Genomic DNA, 17,460 nt, shown 5'->3' with positions numbered 1-17,460 from the left:
AAAAGTGATTATAATTATGCTTATGCTTTGTTTACTAAGTCACTCCTATGCCTTACTGTGCTGTACCTATGTGTGTAAATGAATGGATCCCCTCTCATATAATGTTCAAGACTTGTGGGGATTAACAAATTATACTGACAAAATCTCCTTTGTCATTATTTTGCTTGGGGAATATGAATTAGTGTTTGGAATGTATAGTAATAGTACTTTAACCCATAAAATTTCTGATCCTGAAGCAGACTTTCCTTATCCAATATATATTTTCTTCCTCTCTGCTTACACTTGACAACTTTGAACCATTTTTCTCTTGATAATGAAAGCAATATGATTAAAAAAAAAAAATCAACCTCTTAAGTTTTTTTTTTTTGCCTCGAAAAGAATCTTATTTCTCAGATTTAAGCCAAGTCAAAAAACTTCAACAAAATAAGCCTTCATAATAGATTATGATTAAGATCTGAAGTTTGATTCCAAGTATAAAAATAAAGTCCTGATATTTTCAATGAACCATTATTCTTCCTCAGGGAATTACTGTCCTCCTTTTGTTCACTGAAGTAACTAGTACATATGTCAGATGACTTCTATAACATTAAAAGATCATCTTATCTAATGTTTTATAAAGAAACAAGATGTTATTCTTGATGAGACTTAATATTAAGACTTTTTTGGCTCATAGTTTCAAGCCACCTAGGAAGTTCTTACTCCTTAAAAAAAAAAAAAGATATTGTATAGGTAGGGGTTGGTGCTTCTGCTAGTTACATCAGTTACCATTTTAGGGATGCCCTCTACAGGTAATCTAGCATGGTTTGATTAATAGTATTTGAATTCAAGCAAAAATAATAGAAAAATCTGATCAGAAATGTCCCTTTCATCCATGAAGTAATGGGTTAAAAAAAAATCAGAAACACACAAACAGCCAATCATTGGCACAATATAGTCCTTTCCTCGAGTGTGGATAATATTTGAGATTATCAGATGATCTGGACACATTAGGGTCATACATTTTTTGATACCAACTGTATCTATTCTTTAAGTTATCCTAAATGCTAAGACTCAAAAATTCTCTTTTATTACATAGTCTGCTGCTAATTACCAAAACACAAGGTAATTGGGAATGAACTAATTAATGTATATCAAGATTAAGAAAAATAAACTAATAGAATTTGTAAGTAACTCTTTTTTAGTGAACATGAACTAATTAATGTTAAATATGTTGTGAAACAAATCAAGTGAACACTATCTGATCATAGAAGCATAAAAAAAGAGGACTATAGTAAAAGACTATTTTAGAGCTTCAGCCATAAGGCTAGGCACTTTCAAAATGGTCCTACACAAGCTACGATATAAAAGAAAATATGTATAGCTAAGCTTCTTGAATTTGCTAAAAATAATATGATGTTCATAAGCTTAGAGATTAATTTCCTATATTTAAATTCTGAGTCTTTATTTTGTCTGTCCTAATTTCCCACAGAAACAACTTACTTTCCTATACTATCACTGGGTAGGTATTATTAAAAATCATATCTGAATTCAGTTGCAATAATTAAACCCCCAAATTTGCAAGTAATTATGAAATTCTTTGGAGAGAGAGACTATATTATCAATATAGAATGATAAATAATCATGCTAAATAAAACTAACTATTTATGGTATTTATGGTGATAATTTATCATCACCATAAATAATAGATGCCTCTGAAACATTAAAACATAATGTGATTTTTAAACCACTCAGGAATTATGCAAATGTAATAAATATTTTAATTGTCAAGAATGTCATGTTAAAAGTGCTTCAAAATTTCAAAATTATTTAAAAGACCCTCCTTAAAACATCTTTTAACAAGAGCTGGAGGTGTAGCTCAGTGGCAGAGAACTTTGGGGAGGACCTGGATTCAATTCCCAGTGAGATAGAGAGAGAGAGAGAGACAGACAGACAGACACACTACTTGTCAGAAAACAGCTGTCAGTAATTGCATTACACACAAACACCACAACCAGAAATTGGTTAACATACTTGAGTTCAATTCTCAAATACTTCCAATAATATGCACTAAAAACAGTCACTTGGCAAATTTATGTCAAGAGGTTTACAAAATTATATTATTCATTATAAAAACTTTAGCATAAAAAATACAGCAAATTAAGATAATATAATTATTTGGGTTAAACTAACTTTCTTTCTGTAAAAATGAGAACATGCATCATTACTTACTTTATTAGCCTGAATCAAATGAAAATCTTTTCCATAGGCCTTCAGCCCTTGTTCAAAATTTCTACATTCTTCCTCTGTCCAAACAGATAATTCCTCTGACAAAAAGGGAAGGGGGGCGGGGACTGGTAAGTAATATTGTTTCAAATGTTGCACATCGGAAACAAAACTGCAAATATAAATCTAACTTTCTGGTAAAAAATGAGGGAAATACTTTATTCCCTAGCTCTAGTATAGATCATTAGAGAAGATAAAGTGACAAAAACTCCTGATTTTAATAAAATTTTGAATGATTTGGTCTCTATCTCTCCAGCCTCAACTTTCTCCTTAATTCTTCTTGATCCAACTGTATTATCCACTTTCAATTGCTTAAATTTACTAAGTTATTTCTTACTTCAGACTCTGTGCATGGTAACAGGTTGGCTAAGAATTACTCCCTGCAATTGACCTAATACTTATCCCCTCTTTCACCTAGACAATTCTTTTACATGCCAGAAAAAATATTTTGTTCTGGAAGCCTCCTCTAAAATCCTACTTTCTCCTCAGCTAGGTTAAGTCTAACTACAACAGATTTTTTTCTTGTAAGTTGTAGATGAATACAATATGTTTATTTTATTTTTATGTGGTGCTGAGGATTGAACCTAGCACCTCATACATGCTAGGCAAGCATTCTTCCATGGAGCTACCTACAATAGATTGTAATAGCACCCCTAATTCTTCTTGGAAGAACTCATCATAACTATTTCTCTCTCTAGCCTGCTAGGTATCACGAAGGCAGAGACTTTGGTTCAAAATTATACCCTGAGAATGCAGAAGGCCCTCAAATTTTTGTTGAATAAATAAGTATCTCTCACTTGTTACTTAACTATAGATAAGTAAAGGTGAAAGCCATATCTACAGTAAAAATCTGCATTTTAGTTATGACTTCATTACTTATGAGTTATTTTAGCCAAGTTACTTTTAGTCAAGAGATCGAAGTGAAGGCAACATTTGTTATATTATTTAGCTCACATGAATATTACCAATAAATAATAAAATATTTACAAACATATTCTGAAATTATAAGGCATTATATTTTTTATATTTTTCACTTAAACAGACTTTTCTCCCTCCCTATAAAAAAGAAAAGACTGACTTAATCCCATTCCCATAAGGCCTTCTTTAACACTGATGTTGTGCAAATATTTATTAAATCCAGAAAAATCAGTATTATTAAGTTTAGGATATATTTAGGTAAACCTGAAGAGCTAAATTTTAAAATTTCTGCCAAATCATTAAAACAAATAAAAATTTAACATTTATGCTTACCTCTAGCTGCTTTTACATTAAATCTTAATCTTCTCAATGCTTCTTCTGTATCAAAATTACATTTAACCAATTCATATAAAGCCTAGAAAAATAAAACTTAATGTATGATCCAGACTATGAACAGTTCAGTTCACTGCTATAATTTCTTAAAGACTTTTCCAGTAGTTATCTGTATCTTTTCTGAATAGTTTTAGTGAATGCAGCATAGCGCCAAAGAAAAATAAACATGAAGTCAGTGTTGATATTCTAAATGGGTAGAGTAGAATATATAAGTACTCTTAATTTGTAGCCATAGAACCCTAGGAATTTAGAAATTGAAAAAGGAAAAAAAAAACAATGATAAAAAAGATATAGTAGGTGCTGGTCTTACCGCGTATATAAATATCTCAAATGAGTATCCCAACTTGATAATATCCAGATTCTCAGGGATAGGCAAAGGTATTTTTAAAAGTGTATCAAAAGTACGTACAGGCAAAATAAAACATCAAGATTTTTTTTTTTTTAATTCGAGTTGAAATCATTCCAATGTAGTAAGTATGGTAAAGTCTTACACTGATTATAACCTCAGATTCCCTGTTAATAATAATATAGGAATTTTGGGGGACACAATTAACAACAATGAAATGAGATGAAAAACATTTACATTTATAAATGTGTATGGCTAACTTATTTGGGAAAAATTCTAAAGTTGTTTCTTATTCATGTACCTGTTCATTGTCTTTTATGTGGGATCCTTCAGGAATTGCTTCTACACCTTTCTCATCACCCGTTCTTCTAGATGCATCCTTAAGAAATATAATTACTTTATCTTCTGGTAGGTACTCAGGGTCCCACAGGAGCTGATCATCATTTTCATATACTAAATTAATAAAATAAAATGTTAATGAAAACTGCCCAAAATTGATGAGTTTGTATTGAAACATATGATTGAACAAATAGCTTGTACTTAATAGCAAAATGCTGAAAACTAAAAAGTAAAATGTGGTCTTACTACTTGTCTTCACTTCTTTCTTGGGTAATATTTACAGCCAAATTGAATTAAGCATTCTACACAGAGATAAGGAACTGTTTTATGGGCCCTTCAGATATAATCTGACCTTCCTTAAGTTTCCCAAATTCCAAAGCTCTCTTCATTTGAATTCTGCCTCCATCACTTACTACTTATATGACCCGAGGCAAGTTACTTCCTCTTATCTGTGGGATAACTATAACTCTATCTTGTGAAGGTATAAGAATTTAAAGCACTTTAAAACCGTTCTAATGTATGAGAGCTCAATGGATGTTAGCCGTGATTATTTTTGAAACAATGTCAGAAAAATGCTCAGCAAATGTTAACACTGGTTATTTTTTGGTGGTGAGATTTGGAGCAATATTTTTTACTGTCACTTTCATATTTTTCTACAACTATCAACAACGTATTATAATGTATACATATCACTTCCATAAAAGTCATAATTGAATTCTACATGTCAACTTACTAATGTATCTACCAAAAAAAGTTGAAAACAGAAAATTAAGAAGGAACAGTCATAACACAGATTATAAAGAGTAGGGCATCTTAGGAGCCAAGAGAAGAGTGTTTCAAAGATTGATTAAATCTTACTGAACAACCAGGATGAAAACTGAAAAAGTTACTAGATTTATTATCAAGGAGGTAAATATTGTAAGAACTGTTTCTGTACTGAGGTGAAAACAGAAGCCACAATGGAGCAGTCTGAAGAGTGAATGGAAAGTGAAGAAATAAAGCAGAAAATTCTTACAGAAGAGTTTGGTTGTGAGGGTGAAGATACAGCACAACAGTTAGAGTTTTTATTGTTTTTATTAGATTTTAAATGGTTTTTGTCATTTAAAATTCCAGACATGGGCTGGGGATGTGGCTCAAGCGGTAGTGCGCTTGTCTGGCATGCGTGAGGCCCGGGTTCGATCCTCAGCACCACATACAAAGATGTTGTGTCCACTGATAACTAAAAAATAAATATTAAAATTCTCTCTCTCTCTCTCCCTCTTAAAAAAAAAAAAAAAAAACTATTAAAATTCCAGACATTTAAGGAACCCACTTGAGAGAGAAAATTTAACATCAATAATTTTATACTATGAAAAGGAATTAACAGCTAATTATCCCCTATGTACCAAGCAATATTTTAAGTGGTTCCACATAAATTACCTTGTCTTCCAACAACACATGTATTTCCTTAAAATTTTCTACTTTTTTTGGTGTTCCCCCAAATAGATACTCTTCTTTAAAGTACAAAGGACGGTATCTAAAAACATCATTAAAAAACATCATTCTTTTTCTAACTGGCTGCTATAATTCTAGTTAAACTCTAAATGGTAAATATAAAAAATTCCCACAAGAGTGAATCTGGAGTACTGCTCTTGATTTCTGTTCTCTTCTCAAGTCTGTTCTTCAGAAACAGCACAATATAGATTACTTTTATTCTGGGGGTGGACAAGGCTATTTCAGAAAGTTGGATCCCTGAGTCTCAAGTGCTCTCCCAGCTATATCATCCCATTTAGGCCTGTGACATAAACACAAACCACCTGGAAGATGTTTCTGTTATCACTATCAATATTTTGGGGTCATGGAATATAAATATAGTCTTACTTAAGTCAAGTTTGCCATCACCAGATGGCACCAAATCACAAAAGTCAGACTCTTGGAATTGTGGCTAAACACAATAGGCTAGCCCTGATGAATTTCAAAAACCTTTGAATAATATACTTCATTTACACAATTACAGTGAACTCAATAATGACCATAAGGCGAGAACAAATGACATTTACAAAGAGAATAAACCTTTACTGATTCCAGACACAGACCAAATGATCTTCCTATTAAATTTACACTTAAATAAAATATGTAAGCTCTGACAACAGATTGAATAAAACATAGTCAATAGGAGCCTTTAATGAAATGTGTTATGGAATGACTAAAAATTCAAAACTCCACTCTTATGATAAAACACAGCAAAGACCAAAAGAGAAATAATGTCTATATGTATAATAAGATGAGAACAAAAAACCATCAAAAGAATGGAAAAAAAATTACTCTTCATCATAATTACATTAAATGACATAAGCCTGCTGGATTTTAAGATCTTAATCACTGAAATGTGACACAATCTTCTGAAACTATTTCATTCTAAATCAACTGCCACATCTAAACAGAACTTTTAAAAGCCAAGCACAAATATATGCAACTATATTACTAGAAAACACGATCTCATGTGATCATAAAATGACTGAATTCAGAAGGCAAGAATTCACTAGTAAGTTGAGGCAAGTTGAGGAAGTACTCCTGCTGTCTGTTAAAGATTCTGACTCTATAGGTATGAAATAGGACCCCCAGATTCTGCATTTCTTATGAATTCACAGATGATTCTGATGGTGCTGGTCTACAGACCACACTCAGCAAGGCACTGACATGTCTCATTTCAGCTGTTTTATTTTCCCCAATACAATTTGAAAAATTGATGGTAATCAAATTAAGCTTGTTAAATAAGCAAAATGGATCATTGAAATAATTTCACAAAATCCACCATGTGTGGCTGGGATAGCAGGGACTGCATGCAAGAAACTGGAGGGGGTTACTATGCATTCTGACCTGAGAATGAAAAAAAAAATGACATAGGAAACTGACAGACCACCACTACAAAACTATAAATGAACTTTCACCATCTAGGATACTAATTTTCAATGAATAAATGTCTACTTATTAACTGCCAGTATCACTAAAAGTATTTCATTTTTAATGCGTAAGTAAAAATTCTATCTAATCCAATATAATAGCTAGGGATGAAAATGCTGATCTAGAACCAGTACTTTGGTGTAATAATGGGGTACACAGCAGAAATCACATTTTAAAAATGTAACAATAATGATTAACTGACATGGTCTTTAAGTTATGTAACTTTTTCCAACAGGTTTAATAAACTGCCTGTTTTAACAATCCTAGTATAGGTTGAGCATACCAAATTGGAAAATCCAAAATCCAAAATGCTCTGAAATCTGAAATACTTCTGTCCCAAACAGTTTGAAAAAGGTATATTCAACTTGTATCAATTAAGAATAATGCATTTATTCACTTTTCTAGTTCAGTTACTTAAGAAATAAAAATAAGAGCCAGATGCACAAAGCAACCTGTATGTAGTTCCAATTACTCAAGAGGCTTAGGCAGAGGATCACTTTAGCCCATGAATTCAGCCTGTCAATGAAACAGTGAGATCCCATCTCAAAAACAACACAGAAAAATAATTCACACAATGTTATTTAGATACAATTTACATGGTCCTTTTTTACTCACTACTTAATAATTCCTGGCCATCTAAAAGTTGTCATATAAGTATGAAAACATAATGAATGCTCCTTTCCCTTGTCTTTTTCATTTTCCTAAACAGTCCATCATTTTCATTATTTTTTTTTTTTTTAAAGAGAGAGTGAGAGAGGAGAGAGAGAGAGAGAATTTTTTTTAATATTTATTTTTTAGTTCTCGGCGGACACAACATCTTTGTTTGTATGTGGTGCTGAGGATCGAACCCGGGCCGCACGCATGCCAGGCGAGCGCGCTACCGCTTGAGCCACATCCCCAGCCCCATCATTTTCAATTTATCTAGTCCAAGTTTTTCAATTTTGGCACTGACATTTTTTTTTTGTTGTTCGATAGTACTTAGTAGTGAGGGGCTGTCCTGTACAACGTAGACTGTTTAACATTATTCTTTATCTGGTCTTCTCACAAAACCACAGTGTTTATTCAGTTTAGCATGTGGGAGAAATGATAAAGCATAACTGAAAAATACCGTATGAACAGTAGGATATTTTTTCATTTCTTTCAGAATTAAACCTTTTCTCTTACGGTTTGGATAGGGCTTATAATACCCCAAGAGCCCCAGGAACAGATAAATGAGCGACAGGCAAGGGCAAACTAGAGTATAAACTCATCTCTGATCATAGTGATTTCCTCTGGTCAGGTACACGACTCAAGCTAAGTCAATAGGGGATCTCTCCAGGACTTCTGTTGGGAGTTCCAGGGGATGAGGTAATTCATTTTTGCTGGCTCTCATGCTATAAGTAAAAGTTCCCAACAGGCATCTTAGACTGCCTGACAATAAATCAAAAAGGGAGCATAAGAGCTCCCTAAATCCAGTTGTGTTTGAAGCCAGATCAGCAAAGATTTCCAGTAAAGCAACCCAGTAATTCTGTTTGCTTAAAATAATTGAACTGGATTTTTGTCACTGGCAGGCAAAAGGGTATCAAATGTCAACTGATGCTTTCTGAAGACTGGCTGGTAAAAACTAAACAATGTATAAGACTAATAATGCCACTTACTAAGCACTTACGAGCTTGTTCTACAGAAAATTTCACCTGTAAACATCACAAAACTCTATAAATACATATTACTGTTGTAATTTTATAGATAAGGAGAAAAATAAATAATGTATCTAAGGCCAATGTATCTAAGGGTACTGATCGAAATTACAAACTACATATCCAGTTCTGATAACACCATTCTGTACCCAATTATTAATTCACATACCAAATGTTTTACTAAGTACCTATGTAGTAAAAATCAACTATTTAGCAATAAGGATACACAGATGGATAAAAAAATGGTTATAATATAGTTGACCCTCCATATTTGTAGGTTTTGCACCTGTGGATTTGACCAACTATGAATTGAAAATATTTGGAATTAAAAAAAACTGTACCGAGTATGTACAAACCTTTTCTTCTTGATATATCTGGTTAAATGCAATGACATTATATTAGGTATCTGGAAGTAATCCAGAGATAATTTTAAAGCATATAGGAAGATGTGCATATGATAAATGCAAAAACTATGACATTTTATATAAGGTACTTGAGCATCTGCAGAGTTTGGTATCCACAAGGTCAGGGTGAGGGGGTGTCCTGAAACCAACACCCACATATAGCAAGGGATGACTGTATACTGTGTTGAGTATAAATTATAATTTACATAAATTTAAGAAAATTTTAATGGTAGCTAAGGAGATTTTGTAACCAAAATAGATACAGGTTCAAAGAAGCATGCATGAAATATGACTGTAACTAACAAATGTCTAAGTGTTTCTATTAGAAAGAATATCCAAGGGCAGAGAGGAAAAAATGTGTCAGTAACCCTCCAGGATAATCAGGAGAGTGGTTTTCTGATACTGATGAAAAGGAGAATTCTGCCAGGCCTGGTGGTGCACACCTGTAATTCCAGAGACTAGGGAAGGCTGATGCAGAAGGCTTGCAAGTTCAAAGCCAGCCTCAACAACTTAGTGAGACTCTATCTTGAAATAAAATGCTAAAAGAACTAGGGCTACCTCAGTGTTAAAAGCATGCCTGTGTTCAATTCTAGTAGCCAAAAAAAAAAAAAAAAAAAAAAAAAAAAAGTGACTGCTGATCTATCTGTCATATAATCTCTATAATAAAGATAAGGGGATATCTTGGTTTGGGGGACACTTTTATTAAAAAGTCTAGGTTTATATTAAACATGAAAAATATCCTACAATTTATTTTCCATAATAATGCACTAGTACTAGTTAACACTACCTTTTTGACAAGTTTTATTTCTAATTGTATAGGATACTTTACAAAATGATTTCCTGGGTTCAGATTGTGTACAGAGGTACCATAAATGAAGACAAATTCTGGGCATCCTGATAAAAGCCTACATTTTCAGAACTTGGCATCTGAGGAAAGGCCCTATACCACAGTGACCCCTCCAAAACAAGGTCACTCTTCTAAGTCTAATCTTCCATGCAAATTCCAATATGTTCAAACTCTTAAAATGAGAGTGCTTCATAAACCATATCTTTTCCTGAAAAAGAATCATGTGTATCTGCTTTGAAAATAGTGTTAAAATTGAAAACACGAAGCCAAAATTAGCCACATTTTAAAAAGGAACAAAGGTTGAATTTTCAGTTCTTCATTTATTTGCAGGAGAAAACAAACAAAAAAAAAAAAAAAAGAAAAAGAAAAAAGAAAAGAAATCCATGGTACTATCCACTACACAAGTAAAGCACATATATTTAAATAAAAAAAAAAAAAAGTAAATAGGGCTGGGATTGTGGCTCAGCAGTAGAGTGCTTGATTAGCATGTGTGAGGCCCTGGGTTCGATTCTTAGCACCACATAAAAATAAATAAATACAGGTATTGTGTCCAACTACAACTAAAAAAAAATTTTAAAAAAAAGTAAATATAAAAGCCAATGGATGATTCATTTCTGCACACAATTAAAACATGTTCTCAGAATATATGCACAGAATTTCAACATATAACAAGTCCTATACGTTACCAGAATTTGAAAAGTGAATGAAAGTGGTAAACATTTAAGTGGTCTATCAAAACAAAATTTATGTCACAAAAATTTACTGGCCTCTGGTGTTTCCTTGACTGCTTTGAGGGTATATACATTTTTAAAACATAAAATAAGTTTTTGGAGGGAAAGAAAATAAGCAAAAGAAAATAAACTGACAAAAGACTTCCTAACTCTAAAGAGTTCTGTACATAAAGGTGAAATGTGGAAAAGACTAAAAACAAATGAAGAAAAATGTCAAGTTTTGAGAGATGTTACACTGTATATGAGCTCATTTAAGAAAATAAATTGTATTTGCAAATCATTTTAAAAACACAAATACCAAAGTCATCTTTTTCAGTAACATAAGTTTCAAAAGCAAATAAGCTTTTTTTTTAAAAAACAAAAACCAAAAACACAGTTGTTTACTCTCTAGTTTATTTTTAAACCTTTGACACAAAGTAGCCTGTTTTAAAAAACTAAATTTAAAATAAATGTTTATGTGTCTCCTTCATAAGGTTAAAAAAGATAAAGTTAGAGCATTTAAAATATCAAATTTCTTTCTAAAATTTTTGTTTTAAAAAATAAATAGTTGGGATGCTTTAAGTTACTTAAAAACAAAAAAGCATTCACTTTTTGTTTTGCTAGACTTATATGGGCAAAACTAGAAAACAGTAGATTATAGTTCTTAATATAATACAGGGCTCTCATTCATAAACCAATGAGGTTATTTAGTAGGCTGTCAAGTTCTTAGCTCTTTTTAAATATAAAATAACAGTTCATCACCTTAACAGATTAAGCAGCTATGTAAGTTCAGTACTAACTCACCTTTTTCATTTTCTTTGTATCTACAAATGCCAACTGGAATTTCTGCTTGAAACATGGAGCCCACCATAATCTCCTATTTTAAAAATAACATAAAACAATAGTCAGAGCTAGTAACATAGATTTTATATTCATTTTCTAGCTTAACCATCTTCTTGAGTAAGCTCTCCTTGGTTTCTCTGTCATAAAACACAGATACAGCCAATTAATTACCTCAGTGCAGTATTGTGAGGATGAATGAGTTAATAATAGATAAGAGCTTGGATATGATTGGATGAATATATTAGCAATAACAATGGGGTGAAATGCAATGTAGACAATGAATAAAAATGAAAAGTGAATTCTATATTCAATTAATCAGATAATCACAAAGCACCTGAAAGTACAGCATTTCCTTCTAGAGTATCTATATTTAAGATAGTGGTCTTAAAATATGGTATTTGTTTTAGGAGCATCATCAGCATTCCCTGGGAAATGTTGGCAACCCAAATGCTTGCGTCCCATGTCATAGCTACTGAACCAGAAATGCTGGTGATAGAACTCAGTATCTTAACACTCTCTAGGTGATTCGGAGATAAACTTAATTCTGGGAAGCAGAGCTTTAGGGTTATGGAAGTTTTGTATAAAGCTCTGTTGAGACCAAATGGATCAAACTCCAAACTAAATGGATAAGCAGGTTAGTGTCTAACTTTTATTAAATCAATATAAAATTTAAAAGAACTTCCATAGAATCAGAATTAAATTATCACAGGAAATCTGGTAATCAAATCTATATAGTCCTATCAGATTAGGTGAAACTGGCTATTCAGAAAGGCAACTGAAAATCAACACTAATGAGATTTCACATCTCATGGGAACCAGAGTTGAAGATATAGCTCAGTTTAGAGTGCCTGCCTAGCATGCACAAGGCCCTGGATTCAATCCTCAGCACCACCAAACAAAACAAAACAAAACAAAAAAACAATTCATGAGAATCAAGATTACAAAACCCCTCTTCTGGCTAGTGGCAAAATGATGGAAACAAACTAATTGACATTTTCAAAATAAAGTCTAGGGCAGGAAAGACACAAAATCATGGTTTAGGAAGTTATTTATCTCTTAGGATTTGAAAAGTTCTTTCCTGTTATTGTTATCCCACTGATGTTAGAACTTCATTTTACCTATTTTAACTCCAAAAACATACTGTATGTAATAGTTATTATGGTACCTATAGAGGAAAACCAGTCTTTCTTATGATTAGTTTTCTAAAAAGAATATTGTATAGAACAAAATTTTCTCTGCAATTATATAGGAATTCTCTTTTTTTCCCGCTATTAAGAGAGTTTTTTATTGTCATTCCCTGTACCTATTTTTAACTTTAGTCACCCATGCCTACCAAAGAATAGTCAAGTTATCAACCCTGGCAGTGCTTGTAAAAATATCAATGCTTGGATCTGTTCTAGACCAATTAAATAATATATGGATAAAGGCCCTGGTGATGTTTAAAAGTTTTCCAAGTGACTCTTAACATGAAGCCATGATTGGGAATAGCTGAGCTAGTATGAAAACACCATACTTCCTTTTGTCTACTAAGTTCAGAATATTTCTTTTCACCTGCTTTGTTCTGTAGTAATATAGAAAAGAAGGGAAATTGCATTTGAGGTCATTATGTGCCAGATATCTTATATGTAACTTTCATTTACTCTCCATCAAGCCCCATAAGGCTGTCATTGTTATTCTCAAATAATCTATGAACAGATGAAGCTAAATTCAGGAACACAGAATTAGTAAGTTCTACAGCTACAACTTAACTCAGGTTTGACCTAAAAGCTATTCTACTACCCTAGTTCTATTAAAATCCAACTTCATCTTATAAACCTTTAAAAAACAAATCTCTCAATCTTGACATTATTTGCTATAACAAAATTATACTGAAAGAAATGATCTACATTTGCTATAGCCTGCTTTATTATGTAATTTTTCCTGAGGAAGAAATAACCCCCCAATAAAAAAGGTTTCACCTCTCCTAAGTTCTCCCTCTCTAAACTTCTGTTCTTCATTAACTACACTAGTTCCAACAGGTAGTAATTTTTATGATCCTTGTTTTTTGTCTTCAGTTCCATCACTCACTCCAGTTAATTAAAACATGCTAGGATAATTGCCCTTGAGCATTCTAGCCTCCAGTGATATCTCTTTTCTAACTTTTACATCTTTTTTGTTGCTTTCATTCAATTTAACACTTAATATATGTACTTATATAACATGTTGCAAAGGATGTTCCTCCATTCCTGAAGCAAAAAACTAAGCTTCTGGAGAAAAGTTCTTAATATCTATGCAAATTACAGGTATTCAGTCACTTTCTGAATGTACAATCTATGCTTTTCCAACTCTTCAGACACCAATAATTACTCAAAGTTATCTAGCCTCTATACCTTTGCTAACAGATACAATGTGTGTCTATGCCTATGAGAAATGTCCCTTTGAAAACCCATAATTAAATCAATTCTGGCTGAAGCAAGAATTTTTAGGTGGTACAATCCAAGCACATCTGACTACTTCCCTCTTTCCAACAGAAACTCTAAAATGTTTCCCTATTTTAATCATCAAAAGGATCAGCTCTTTTTTTAAAAAAAAGATTTTTTTCTAGAGAAAAAAAAAATCTAACCAAAAACATGGAAATGGCTTGAAAGTATTAACTGATTTAAGAATCTTGACTTTTCATAGTTCATGCATTAAATTTATAATCAAACCCAGGAAGACGAAAAACAAAAAAGTCAACTAGATTTTTTTTTTAAAATAAAAGAGGATATATCAAGCAAATATCTTTCAACAAGATAATCTATGAACAAGGTCCTCTATTTCAACAAGAATTATGTCATTTCTTCTGTGTAAATGATTTTAACCAAGTCCATGTAACATTTGATAGATTTTCTTAAGAGGTCAACTTCTCTGCAACAACTTAAAATTAATTCTTCAACATTATGGCTAATTATATAATAATATATATCCTGTAAAAAAAAAAAACTACTTTAGATTCCTTTTAGAAATTGACTTATTTGTGTATATACAGAAGCCAAATGTTTCTTTACGTAATAGCCTTATCAATTACAAATAACATTAAATTCAATCATTCTGAGAGTTTTCCTTTTATAAAATGATACAGAATGAAAATTTTGCAATTTAAACTGTCAACATTTATTTAACAAATATCAAAGTTCCCACAGTTGTTTTCCATATATATACCTTTAAAAAGTCATATGTGATATTTATTACAGGGCAATAAGAGCCCAATTAAGCATCATTTCAGGATTAGTTCAGAAATTTTGATTTCTAAAATTGGTTTTTTAGTACTGACTTGCTTAGCACAGTCCAATTTTTTTTCCATATTATCATTTTATTTTATAAAAGACAAGGGCTGGGGATGTAGCTCACTGGTAGAGTGCTTGCCTAGCATGTGCAAGGTCCTGGGTTCAATCCCACATATGACTCAACAAAAAACAAAAACAAAGAAGACCTAAAATGTTAGGAATGGTGGCCCATGCACTCATACCTGTAATCCCAGCAAAGGTGAGGCAGGAGGATAGCAAGTTTGAGGCCAGCCTGGACAATTTAGTGAGACACTGTCTCAAAATAAAAAGGGATAGGGATGTAGCTCAGGGATAAAGTATTCCTGGATTCAATTCTGTAAGAGTTAATCTGAACTGTAAACTTGATTAGATTCTGGATGTTGATGAGAGTGCTTCTACAAATGATTAGCATCTGGAACAGTGAACTGGTGACCCACCCAAAGTATGTAGTACCAACTAAAAGTTGAAGGGCTTGGATGGGAAGAAAAGTTGGAAGAACAAGAAAGCAGCAGCAGATGCAAGCTTGATTCTTCTTGAATAGCTTCTTGATTGCTGCTGTGACATCAAACTCTAGTTCCTTCACTCACTCTTCTGAGGGACTACTCAGCTTCTGGCTGTGTAAGTCAATCTAATATATCTCCCTTTTATACTCACATATATATGATTATAAATAAATAAATAAATAAACGTCCTGTTGGTTCTGTTCCTCTAGAGAACCCTAATACAAATCCCTACTACTCCTCTTCATAATCACATATATGTGGTTATTACACACATACACACACCCCTATCCACCCATCTATCTCCTGTTGATTCTGTTCCTGTAGAGAATCCTCACTAATACAAATCCCTAGTACTAAAAGAAGATTATCTGACCATTTTAAATGGAAATTTGAACATTTACCAAATGCTTACCTGTCACAAAAGGCTGACACATCAATTTTACCAAAATACATAATAAAAGAACAATTACATTTGGCTTTTTAAATATTGATTTATCTAAGTTTTGGGAAAATATGGTTCTATTTACCTTTTTCCAGTCTTCTGATGGAATATAATCCTCATCTTCTTCAGACTCTTCTTCTATTTCACTATCTAGAATAAATAACAATAGTATAAAATGGTTAGTTATTCTGTCTACATCTATGTGTCTTTAAAATAATTTTACATTTAACATAAAAATTTAGATATGTTAAAAGGCATATGCTGTGTTAGGCCAAGATATTTTTAATCAATATTGCTCTCTCATCAAAATAAACAAATAAAAAAGCAAATAATAAAAAAAAAAAACCCATAACTTTTTAGGACAAATATATTCTGAGGAAATGATTTCCTATAAAGACTTCTGGAAAACTGATTTAGAGTCAAGATAATTTGCTTCTAATCCTCCTCATTCTGCTACCAACAGCTTTGTGATGGAATAAATTACATTATTTCAATTTCTTAGAGTCTAGATAAAATAGTGGTTTCCAAACAGTGCTCTTGGAAAACTAATTTATTTACTACAAAATTAGTGCAATAAGGTGGAACATGTGCAATAAGGGTTACATCTGAAAGACCTCAATACTCCCAACCTCCATTTTATTCAGAAGTGGCAAGCTGTTGTTTGTTTACATTCTGGAGTAAGAATGCATTTACACAAAAGGGTAAAAAATAGAAAATTATTAAAGTGTCAGTATTTTCTCAAATCTAAAATGGCTCACAATGTTCAAAAAGATATTACACATAAAAATAACGTAAGCCTGCCATGGAGAAGCTAAGATAGGAGGTATATGTATATTTTCTACATATCTAGCATAACTGAAATACCAGATTAGAAGTTTGAAATAAATATTGTTCAAAGAGGCAGAGTAGCCACTTAGCATCCTACTTTTAATCAAACATTGGCAAGTGGATCTTGATTTAACTTAAAGGAAAAACAACATTTTCCTTAAAGAAAATTAACAATTATTTCAGTAACTAATATCTTCTTGCACTAACACTTTCACTTGGACCATCTTTGATTAAAAACTCACAATTATTATTTCACAAAAATTATAATTAGCAGTACTAAGTTCACTTCTAAATTAAATGTGTAACAATCAATCACATAAAGTAGTAGCCATGTTTAATTTAGTTATTTCCTTACAACATTTCATGAGGTTATTTTTCTTCACACAATTTTCTTCCTTTTTAAAGTACTGAAATTTAGACCATAAACAATTTTATAATATTGGCAGCTGACTTATTCTTATCAAAAAGCTATCTTCTAGAGTAATGTGGACTTACAATGAAACATGGTGGACTTAGATGAAACATACAAATATGTTTCTACCTCAAGATCAACCACTTCTTTAGACCTGGGAGCCACAAGGGTGGACAAAGCAATGTACTCATGCTCTGCATAATGACCTTAATTTAAGTCAACAACAGACTGCATATATTATGGTGGTCCCATAAGAGTATATGGTGATGTAGCCACTTAGTTCATATAAGTACACTCTTTATGTTCTCAC

The 17,460-nt window shown here is 32.2% G+C and overlaps 1 protein-coding gene across 7 annotated transcripts in view; it reads right to left on the bottom strand.

Moving 5' to 3' along the window:
- Mier1 (MIER1 transcriptional regulator) overlaps window positions 1–17,460 on the bottom strand; it is a 58,369-nt gene that overhangs the window by 9,700 nt on the left and 31,209 nt on the right. For all 7 annotated transcript variants that reach the window (XM_026409345.2, XM_026409299.2, XM_026409291.2 and 4 more), the window contains 5 exons: window positions 15,996–16,060; window positions 11,643–11,715; window positions 4,221–4,372; window positions 3,514–3,595; window positions 2,209–2,303 (listed from right to left, as the gene is read on the bottom strand). In XM_026409345.2, coding sequence (XP_026265130.2) covers window positions 2,209–2,303; window positions 3,514–3,595; window positions 4,221–4,372; window positions 11,643–11,715; window positions 15,996–16,060 — 467 coding nt within the window. The remainder of the gene's footprint in view (window positions 1–2,208; window positions 2,304–3,513; window positions 3,596–4,220; window positions 4,373–11,642; window positions 11,716–15,995; window positions 16,061–17,460) is intronic.

The sequence above is a fragment of the Urocitellus parryii genome, chromosome 11, assembly GCF_045843805.1.
Source record: "Urocitellus parryii isolate mUroPar1 chromosome 11, mUroPar1.hap1, whole genome shotgun sequence".
NCBI classification, from domain to species: Eukaryota; Metazoa; Chordata; class Mammalia; order Rodentia; family Sciuridae; genus Urocitellus; species Urocitellus parryii.
Note: the sequence above shows the minus strand (reverse complement) of the source record. Positions and strands in the feature narration are given on the sequence as shown.